The following is a 12364-nucleotide window of genomic DNA, read 5'->3' as shown; positions in this document are numbered from 1 at the left end:
GTATATATATTGACAAGTCAGGGTGCGAACTGTCTTAGTAATTCTTATTTTAAATTACGATTATAAACAATACGGGCGCGTCAAATATCGGAAATCTTGCTCATTTTCAATTTTTTATCTCAATTTTCTACTTGTTATCGATGTAAAATTCCCTTTCCAATTTCTACGCCTCTTATTACGCTATCTATTGCATTTCGTTTTCTAATTTTGATGTATTGTTATACTTTAAATGTCATTCATACTTTATATTATAATTATGAGAAATTATCTCATATGTCATAGTCTTAAAGGATATTCAAAGGACGTTTATATCATAAGGACGTCTTCAAAATGTCGCTCGGAGAACTGTATTCTATGGAATCTTTTTAATAAAAATGAAATATTATTTTAATTTCACTTCTTTTTTTATGCCATTTTTTACATTTTTAATGTTTTTGATTTTTTGATTTTTTTTTCTGCAAAATTCGATAATATAACGTCTTTTTTAAATATTTGTGTTATATGAAAATGTTTGTGTTATATGAAATATATAATTGTGATATTGTGTATGAATGCGTGCCCAGCGCGCATATTAGACGGAGCATGTATTTGTATTTTTATTTAAAACAATTTTTGCAATACAAGTGTATTTTGTATTTCAACAGAGCACATGAAAGTATTGCGTATTTTTTTGTATTTAAAATCGAAAAATTGAAAATTTTATGTATTTTGTAATTCAAATTATTTCAAATAATAAGATTAATTATCAATCTTAGTATTTAAAATATAAAATATAATTTTTTTACAAATACTGTTTTTAATAAGAGTATTTCTAATACATGTCCAAAGCAGATATTAACAAAAATATGAATTAAGTCTATCTCAAGTTGAATGGAATATAAGATATGTAAAATAGAAGGATCATTACATTCGTAAGAAAAAGCATTACTTGCAATTTAGAATAGTAAAGAGATGTATGCACGTTAATGAATGGGTAAATGGATCTATTCGCCTATCGGACAAATAAAAAGCCATAAAAATCAATATTGTATACATTCTCATATCATGCCCATACGGCGCATAGGTGGCACTGTTTATGTAGCCTCCGTCACGCCGCTGCAACGCGAGAGAAGGTAAATTTATGCGCCATACGTACACGAGACCGGCTGTAATGTAAACCGATCGGAGCTTCCCGTATTTTCGCTTTAAAAGGCACGAAGTCGCGGATGGTGAGCATATTTTGAAACCCGATGTAGCGCGAAGCATTAATACGAGATGAAGCTACACACTTCGCGATGTAAGTACGTACACCAGGTGCCACAAATGCCTTAACACGCGGAGTTTCATCAATTTTTGGTATATTCGGAGTATCGTGTTAGGACCGATGCGTCATAGTTGGTTAGTTATTCGGAGAAAATGGCATTATTGCAAAACAGCTGGATCTGGCAATCCGACGACTTTATGCTCGATATTATCATTAACGTAAATTAAAAGAGATAAGTCAGTTATAACTCTTTTTTATAAAATTAATTAAACGATAATTGAATTTAATTCAATGCTTATTTAATTTAAGACTAATTTCGAATTTAAATTAGTTCCAATTTAATGCCTATATTTATACATTATGCAAAATTGTATTTGTAGTATTGGAATAACTGTCAAATTGTATGAAGTTATATCAAGATCAATAATTGTTAATAAATATATTTTTCAAGAAACAGAATTGAGACATATGCAATTCGCTTGAATTGTATACATATATCAACATAATTAATTAGATAATTAAAATTACAAATATTACAGATTATTATTAATCTCTGTAAGATTGCAATTTATTAAAATATATGCATATTTACGTTAATTTGCTGACTTTAAATATTCTGTTTAAAACATTTTTATTCCTAAAAATAGATACACGTTATGTTCTTGCATTATTTTGATAAAAACCTTACTCTAAAAAAAAAGGGGATGTGTCTCTAAAATCTTAGCATTTAAGCTAGCTTATACAGCAGAAGAATTATGCAACTCGTAATGATTCAGTGCATTTACAAATAATGAAGTACACCGCAGTATTGATGTGATACGCGCCGTGTTTACCATGTACATTATCCGACATACAGGACGAGAACAGAGCTTAGAATCAATATGCATGAATCAACGTTGTCTCGTTATATCCCGTCTACATTACTGTACATAGGAATATACATATTTAACAGATTATTTTAATCGAAACTTCGTTATATGTAAACGTCACGATTAATTATTTTGGAATAATGGTGCTTTAAGAAAGAAATATTGTATGAGACGATCATATCATTATTATAAGAAGATTGCTGAAATTCATTGACTTAAATTTATCTAATGATAATAATAATTATAGTTCAGATTTATCTAAAAATAAATATATTTATTAATAAGTTTGTGTCAAAGTTTATTGTAACAAAGTTATAGTTATAGTTATATATATAGTTAAATTTATCGATATTTTGAACGCGTATATACTTACAAACTGATTCGATATAATTGAAAAGCAGATTTATTGGGTTGTCCGGAAAGTTCGTGCCGCAAAAAAAAATATTTAAATTTAATAAATGAAATTAAAAATTTAAATCTTCTGCGTTTCAATTTTCCTTCAAAATCGACACGAACTTTCCGGACAACCCAATACACTATTATTTTTATGCAACGTTCCAGGCTTTCTACAACCACTGAAAGATTTATCTTTGAAAATTCCAATGAACAAAGGAACATGCAAAATTACGTTCTGTTTAAGAACGTTTTATCTGCCTCCCCAAGCATTTTGCACTACGGTTTGAACGCTGCCGGAAAATTATGCAGCATGCAACGATCCAGTGCACATACATACTTCGTCTTGGCGGTCTGGCAAGCTGCGCATAAATCCGATTGCCTTATCGTATTTTCGGCTGCTAAGAAACAGGGACGGCTACAACATGGTAAAGTGGCGGGACACTGACAAACGGCTTGTCAGATCCAGACGACACTATCCTTCTATCGCATTTACACTGAGAGCAATACCCAGGCGATTCGCACAGTTAATAGGCATTGCGAAATCGGCAGGTTTCTGCCTCGCCATTCTATCCGCGGCGGTTTCTTGCAAAAAAGAAAACATCAGAATCGAGCGCTACAATTTAGGCACGAAATGAATGCATTAGTAAATAATCGAGCATTACGGACAGGTAATTGTAGTCAACAAATACATAAGATTAATTTTGTTATCTGTATATTTTAAATATTTCTTTTTAATTTATTAGTTTCAATTGTGTGTGTTTTCTAATTATATTTAAAATATTAATTCTAATTGTAAGTATTCATTAGTCTTCTGTCTGTAATCTTTTTTGCCCAGTTCAAGTTATTTTAAGTTCAAATAAAATTCAAAGTTACTTTTCACATTTTTATTATATTACCAAATAGTTTTTAACCTTAAGGGGATCCTAAAGCAATGCTCGAACTCCGACGAAATTACCAGAGATCACGCCACACATCGACATGTCCTTTTATACCACAACAATATCTCATGCAACCTGTGATACACATAGTCACAGGTATGTGTCAATTTTCATATAAGAAATTCGTTGCGATAAAGCGTTTAAGTCTAATTCTAAGAATTCGACGTTGTTTGTTCATGTAAACTGTGTCTGGATATTACTATTTCGTATATACAGGTTGCAAAACTTTCATATCAAGCAAATGTCATGACTTGATAGTTAAGATGCCATATTACACTAGAAATGGTAAAAAATATATCAATTTCGAAATTTTTGATCGTTCTCGGCATAGACTTCACTATCCAAACACATATATATAAATGCGTATACTTTAATCCTGGAAAAGGATTTTCGAATCGTGAAAGAGAAAAAAAAAATTTCTTATACAAAAATTACATGTGCTTATGTGATAAAAGGAAGCTTTAGGATCACATTAAACATAAAAATCTTTATTTAATAAAAATTAAAATTTAAACAAAATGAGAATGAAAAAATAGAATTTCGCTTATGTAAAAAAAAACTTAGATTGCAAACGGAGGGTTAAAAGAATAACAACAAAACTAAAAAATCGTCACGCGGTGTGACATTGTCTTATGATAAAACTTATAAAATTTCTAACAACCTTTCAAATATTTCAAGTCAAACAACATCTACGAATGTGTGCAAATTGCTGTCCAAGAACTTTGTTTATGAAAGATCGACGAATGGCGCGAAAGATTCTCGCAATGTTGCTCGCCCGGATAATGAGGGAATAACTCGAGAAAATCGTGGCGTGGAAACGTAGTTTTACGATAAGTGTCTCGTTATTTATGGGTGAACATAAAGATTAAACGAAGAAGAAATCCTCGCAGCAAAGGATGGAAAATAATAAAACATTTTTACGTGGCACAAGAGAGTCACAATAACGCCTGAACCTGTTTTCACGTAGATAACGGAATAATTCGCAACAGTAATTCGGATAAGACGGGAAATCGCCCGATTCCGACTTCTATCATGGGGGAATTGAACGGCTGATCGGAAATTCACAAAGTTCCGTCATGAAGATTACGGCAATTTCGTACACAGTCACGATCCTTTGATACGAACTTATGATTTCGGATTCCGGGAAAGTTGTAGGTAAAATTTCACGCGAGATCCCACGCGACTTCGTGTTCTTCCCTCCTCAATTTTGTTTTCGAAGAAGGATTCTCTTTGCACACGCGGAATGCAGAAGCCATCTAAATTATTTTGCTCACGCTCACGTCTAATTAAACAGCTGAAATAATAAAATCAAAATCTAGATTACAATTAGGAGTATTCAAATAGTTATGTCAACCCTTAAATGTCTTTTCAGTATGGCATATCTACCTTTTCTGTTTTCGATGTTTTTCCAATGAGTTTTTTTTTATTATTTATACCTTTTTTATTAATAAATATGCATATATACATTGCTTGAGGTTATTATGTCTCTTAATGTCGAATATTTGATTGAAAAAAAATTTTGTTTTACAATATATTCATTTTTATAAAAATTATAAGCAATCGAATTGAATGGGTATGCTATACCGCAGTGTAACGTTTAAGGATTAATAAAATAGTTTCAAATTATATTTGATTATCTCTTTTACCTCTTTCTAACATACATATTATCGAATGCATCAAGCTGTATAATTAGAATGTCTTAATATATTCAGGATTTGCTTTGTGTCTTTAGTGTAACGAGAATTTCACAAGAGTATTAAATTTGTTTGTTTGAAGCTAAATTAATTTTAGAATTAATGGTAAATAAATAATCTTTCAGTATCGCCTAAACTACAAGATAAACTCTTTACCTTACACGACGATCTTCGCGCAAGCGGCAGGCTTTAAGGTGACATGGGAACTACCGACCACTGGTGAGCTTCGGAATGTCCGGTCTGTCCCAGATGTCCATAAATGCGCCGAACTTGTATATGAAAGGTAATAAATACTGCAATAGTTGTGCTGCATAATGTAAAAACAGCAACGATCGCGAGGAGACTGGAAACACGGTGGCGGAATGTCGGAGAGTAAATGTAGAAGATAGGAAGGGGATGGTTTAGAGTCGGTCGGGCTGCTGGAACTAAAATGATGCGAATGGATTTCTGGCTGGCTCACCGAAGTCTTTCGCTATCACTAAGATCGAATAGCGAGCGATGCAATATCACTGACACACCAACTCCCACAATTTTTTACCACAATTTCGTGAACCACGGTTTTTTCAGTTTTTTTTAAATTGAAATCGATTTATGCGTGCAGATTCATTTAACGTAACTTTTGAGCAATAAAGATAATTAAGATAATTAAAGATGTTGGAATAAATGCAACTTCACTACTATTTTCAATAGTATTCTTAATTATTAATAATAAGTTAAATTCCTATATAATTATAATTTCTTAATTATTTTATTTTTTATTTAAACGATTTTGTGACAATTATTAAGCTTCTTTTTAATTCATTAAATTATTATTTTTCTTAAATATTAAGAAATGTAAAAGAAATAACGTTTGTCTTGGTATTATATTAATTGTATAATTTTAATTTAAAGTTTTTTATCCCAATAATTTTATTTGTACTTATTAAATTTATCAATTTGATAAATGTTTCAGTCATGGTTTCGATGGCCGTTCTTGCTTACTAAAGAATATCTGCCAGGGCCTACAATACGTGAGGTGGAAGGATGGTGTTATAGGGAAGATATTGAAATTGCTTGCGGAGTGAGTACCGAAATATTAATATCAGTTACATACTAGTGTGTTAATCGCCGTTGCTTTTAGGTCGTATATTAATAATGGTACTTGGTACGAAGATCCACTGTTCTGTGAGCATCATACTATGAATTGCCCTTTGCAATTAGTCGGCTTTAATAGTTTTATGGAGAGCTAGCACTAAAGTATCTTTGTTAGAGAGCAAGTTAATGAATAATTTCTTGTTTATTTGAAACAAAACATGCATCAAATGTATAGCATAATGTCGCTACGATTAATAAAAATAATAATTCTTATAAATTATAATTCTATTTGTATTATTAATTAATAAAGAAACCGGACTATTTTTCGACATGGCAAAAAGATTAATTTATTTAAAATGTTGAAATGTTGCTAATAATGATGTTATAAATAAATGTAGAATAGAGCAATTGCTTGAAATGAATTCTTGAAAATGAATAAAATAAAAATATAGTTATATTCAGGGGTAATATGAGAAACGTCATGTTAACGTTTAAAAGTTAGTAATTTTCGTAGCAGATTCCACTTTTCATATTGAAATAAGTCGGACGTCACAAAAACGCTCATGTATGTATCTCCTACGCGCGATTGTTCCTACAGTTATCAGATGACATTATGAGAAATGACAGCGGTTAATGAAACATTTGTCATGTAGCAAAATTGCACGCGAATTATTCCGGCAAACCGAATACGGTAAGTAGTAGTAAAATATAGTGATATGTCAACCGACTAAATGTAGTAAAAATATACGTTTAGTTAAAAGACCAAGAAAGAGAGTGGTCGAAAAAAGATGAAACGTATATTTAAAAAATGAATAAAAGGATATTTCTATCTGGCATATACAGCACTCGGTGCTATTAATTTGTCTTGGTAATAGTTATTGCCAAAAAAAAAATTTTTCGTTTGTGCATTATTCCTTTTTTTCTGTCGTATCATTTATTTCCGCTTGTCATATTCTATGACAGGACTATTATAATTGCTATTCACGAGCCGTGTTGGTCCAGTTTCAACGAAAAGCATTAATTTGGACTATCGCACAACTATCTGGCAATTAAAAAAATCCTCCACTTTGCATCCACCATTTGCCAGCACTAACTCATATTATTCAAAAGTCATGCTACAATCATCGTCGTTGTAATTACGCTAATGGGCCAAACTCGCAAACGGTATCTTTGATTACGGTATTCTTTGATGCGATAGAAATTTTACATATTTATGCATGTAATAATAAGAATTTAGAAGAAAGAATTTCTTCTTTTAATGAATCGGAAATTAATTACTTTTTAAGTTTTTGCTTCCTATTTTATTATATAAATACTCAATAAGGTAATTCTTAATTGATATCCTGATTTAATGTATGACTCCGATATTGCTTTATTAAACTTGTTCTATATAATTACGCAAAAAAATGTTTCGTTTAAAAATCGTTCTTTTGTGTCGCATTGCTTTTATGAAATTGTGTGGTAACAAGGGGAGACTTCTCTATAAATGCATATTTTTAATTGCGGTGCATTGTTGTCCCATGATAGGTTTCATGACACAGTCTATTTCATTATAAACGAATATGGTGTTGTAATAAGATCGTTTTTATTAGCACATAAATGAATTCGCAATGTGATTATTTCGAGTTTCGCTCATGGTAGGAAGTTGCAGTGAAATAAGTCAAAAGTGGGTCTGTCGGCGCAAGTTATAACGATCGAGAATATGAAATGTTAATTTCGTGTACCAGTGCTAATTTCAGGCTAGCTGATACTTTTTATACAGCAAGGAATTCTTCAGTTTACTTTTTCCTCATAATTATTTTTGGGGACATAATTATTTTTATTTTTGTGAACATTAATGAAAATAATCGAATGATACAGGTAATAGAAACATCAAAATGGAACATTAAAACTTTTATTATAAATCAATCAAGTACTTAAAGCATAATTGATATAATTTCTCTGGGTGTGTATATTTCTATTTATTCACATCTAAGAATCATGGCAACTTTCTTAATCAAATTCTTTTTTTCGCAACGATAACTGTGGAAACTTGTTTGAATTGCAGAGGTAAAGAGGATTTCGAGAATACTCCTACAAACGAAAAAAAAGAAAGAGGAAAAACTGAGAAAGATTACGACAAATAATGTTAACATTACGGAATGAGCTTGCATGCTGAGATAAAATATCCATTGAGAGTATTATTGATAATATGTTGGGAATCGATAAGAGGGAGGCGACAAAGGAATTTCTTCTCTCTCTCACTCCCGCGGCAGTTTGCATGCTACAATCACGATAACTTGCATTACAATTATGTAATTATGATTAAATCGAGCGTTATGCGCTTTATTTAGCATAGTATAGAAGAAATCAAGACTGGTTGTCGTATGGGATTGATTGTCAAGATGCTCATAACTCAAATAGAACATAGCAGAAAAATTTTTTTCTTTTAAAGTACGATTGCTGATATAATATTAATTTATTGTGTAAAATGATTTGCATTGAGAAGCATGGCATTGTATATATTATTTATAATGATTTTTAAGAAAATTAAGTGAGCAAATTTTAGTGAGCAAATTTTTCTTATCACCTATTTTATTGTCTAACAAGTCTTTATTATTAATCACGATATCCCTGTATTCACAACAAAATTACTGTCTTAGAAAATCTTTGTTACAATTAAAAATTAATTATCTTGACTTATGAATATTAATTTTTTTTTTTTTTTTAAATGGATGTGTAGGATAAATTGACCAAAATGAGACGAGATTAGATGACAATTAATTTTAATATTTTTAAAGAACACATTTTTAGAAAATATACTTAAAAATATATTATATTTTATATAGATATAAGGATATAGATATATATCAAAAGTTTGAAAACGGTTGAATATTTCGAAAGCATTTTTAGGAAAAATGTTTCAAACAAAAATTATAGGAGTTGAAAAATTGAATTTCTATTCACTAATCACATCCGGTTGACCTTGGGTGGCGTCGTTAAAGTCAAGTTAAGATCAAATCAAGTTTTAAAAATAAATCATATTTTTTATGGCAGAATCTAATAGCTGATGTCAGAAGCTTTTCAAAACACTATAATAAAGTTATTTTTCATTATTTTTCGAATTATAAGTAGCTTGAAAGTTACAATACTACCGGGCAGCTAAAATCTCTTGAATATTATTCAGAATCATATCCTGAAGAACATTTGTCAAGAACAAGGTCACTTTCTTGACAAAAAGGATTATTCTTCTTATTTTCATTTTTGCACTAAGAATTCGTTTTTACGTTAAAATGAAAATAAAAATAAAAAGTGTAACTTCCAATGGCTTTGGTCTCGATAATCCAAGAGCGCTTTCAAGCCTTATAATTCAAAAAGTATATACTTAATGAAAAATGGCTTACAGTGTTTTGAAAAGCTTTGACCAGCTATCGAGCTATCTGGCATCAAAAATTGGGTTCTATTAAAAAAATTGATTTGACCTTAACCTGATTTTGGCAAGATGTTATCCAAGATGTTATCAGATCTTTTTAAGGGCATCCTAAAATAAATCTGATTTATCAATTTTTCCGAATAAGTATTTTTCTAACTGCCCTTACAGATTAAAATATCCTTCTCCATAATTAAAGTATAAATTAAAGTAGAAATGATAATATAGTCCAAATTGACTTTATTCCAAAAATAAAAAAAAAGTTGAATCGACTTTTAATGTCATAATAATGTTTGCTTTATATATGAGTTTTATACTTCATACGTATGAAATAATCTTGATTTAGAATAGAGATTACATGAACAATCAATGTTGAGTACTTACAATTAGAATTTTGTTTAGGTACTTAATACGAAAGATTAGTTAGGTAGAAAGTTTGTATGTGAGAGTACTATATTGATGCATAGTATATAAAAATGTCGTATTTTATCAGTAAAATAGCGATCTCATCGGAGTTCGGATTTCACTTTAGGATCTCCTATTTATCGTATTTATTTAAATTAAATAAATCCTATTTGGAACATGTTCTGATTTACGCTATTCTTAATAACATGTCAAGGTCATCGGAGCTGCTTCCCCTATTCGATGTATTAGCCCAAAAATTAATTTTGCAAATAATTGTTATAAACAAGTAAATAAAAGTTAATTGTAGAGAAAAATTAATTACGCCAATCAATTCCGGAATAATTAATTACTAAAGAAGCATGTAAAACTTTTACTTAAATCGTTTATTTGTTATATTTATATCCATAAAGATTTGAATGTACATTTTATATACCCTTACGGAAAAAAACTATTAAGATTCAATAGTTACTATTGGTGTTTCAATAGTTACTATTGAGACTCTAATAGTTACTTGAAGGTGCCGGAATCAGAACGATGGAACGGATTTCTTACTAGAAAATTTAAGATACAATACTACTCAATTCCGTTCCGTAAGAACTTTCTCTACCCATCCCATGTAGCCGGAACGGAATGAAAACGGAATGTAATATCGATCGCAAGTTAATTTGTTTGATTTAATTGATACTTCGTAATTTTAATACGACTATATTAAAATAGTAATATGCATAACTTGTGCAATTATTTTACTTATAACATTACTTTGAATATTCAAAAATACTGAATTATAAGATAAGATGTATTTTTTTACCAAAATTCCATTACATTCCACATTACGGCCACATGGGACGGGTAGAGAAAATTTTTACTGAACAGAATGACATGTTTAACTGAGTTAGTTATACCTAAATATTGAAACAAATATTCAGAAACTTTTTTTGTAAATCTATAACGATGGATGAAGAAATAGTGTTATTAATAATATTAAAATTATTGCGAAAAGCAAGAAATGTTCCAAGTTGGCGTGCTATTCCAATATTTAAAAGTGTACGAAAATTTTTTTTGCTTATAATTTTTATGCAACAACAGAAATATACAAAAAACAAAAATTCTGGATACAATCATGTTTATACAAAGAATGAAGCGTCTCCAAGTGACAATTTTTTTTTCCTGAAATGCAAACGATCAATCATGAGAAGTTCTTCAATTACTTCAGAATGCCACGGAATTATTTAAAGAATTGGCATTACAGTTAGACTATGTATATATGTAAAACAAGAATATGTTGAATTCTTATTAAAAAATAAGAATTATTATTAATTTTCTTTTCCAAAGTTATCAAATTCTCAACTATCAACAATAGTCGGATCGACATAGCCTGCAATTCACATGATATTCTGTTGTTGGTTCCATATCGTTTCTATACCGTTCCGACCATAATTTCGATAGTTCCAATATAGTAGAGAAACTTCTTACGGAACGGAATGCTAATGAACATTCTAGTAAGAAATTCGTTCGTCGTTTCGATTCTGCGTATATGGGACGGCATCCTGAGAATACTAACTCCATTAGTTACTATTGTGATATTTCTAATAATTTGTGATTCTAATAATTTGAATAATATTGCAAATGTACAAAAAAAGTACAATATGAAGTCAATATCGAAATAATATGACATTGAAAAAATATATCTACAAAGCGATGTGCCAAAAAATAGTTTGAAAATGTTAACATGTAGAAATATTGTTATGCGTCAAAAACCCTGACGCACAAGATGTGCGACACACAAATTCAAACGAATTTTATTCATGTTTGCGATCGCGCGGTGTATCAGAAGAAACTTCGGCATCTATGATCTCGCACTTCCGCGGCTTCCAATCGTTAATCTCTCACATAAAGGCTTCTTTTTGATAGCCATCAAAGGAGTTTTAATGATCTCACGATCGCCGAGGAAACAAATCAGATATTTTCAGAAAATCCAAGATGGTGGGAAATCGCCGAACCGAGTTAATCTTCTCGCAACTACGGTACTGAGTGTGTGGCTTTGAGTCTTCTCAATTCGTGCGCGTCCACCGATGCCATTTTTGTACTTATATTTTCGTGCCTACTGTTGTAACAGTTTTATAATAATATAAACAAGTTTTACATAATAAACCTTATATTCTCTTAAAAAATGCAATTGTGAGTGCTCATTATAAAAAACACAAAAAAAACAGTGCAAGAGTTCATGTTCTTATGCTGACGTATATATATATATATATATATATATATATATATATATATATATATATATATATATAGTATACTATANATATATAGTAAGTAGTATATATATATAA

The 12364-nt window shown here is 30.3% G+C and overlaps 1 protein-coding gene across 1 annotated transcript in view; it reads left to right on the top strand.

The window, feature by feature from the left end:
- The window catches only part of LOC105617799, a 15818-nt gene extending 9449 nt beyond the window's left edge, over positions 1-6369 (top strand). Inside the window, exons 2-4 of the mRNA XM_012199353.1 lie at positions 5266-5423; positions 6093-6200; positions 6261-6369. Coding sequence (XP_012054743.1) covers positions 5266-5423; positions 6093-6200; positions 6261-6369 — 375 coding nt within the window. The remainder of the gene's footprint in view (positions 1-5265; positions 5424-6092; positions 6201-6260) is intronic.
- The last annotated feature ends 5995 nt before the right edge of the window (positions 6370-12364 follow it).

Source organism: Atta cephalotes, assembly GCF_000143395.1.
Source record: "Atta cephalotes unplaced genomic scaffold scaffold00014, whole genome shotgun sequence".
NCBI classification, from domain to species: Eukaryota; Metazoa; Arthropoda; class Insecta; order Hymenoptera; family Formicidae; genus Atta; species Atta cephalotes.
This window is presented reverse-complemented; position numbering and strand designations above follow the sequence as displayed.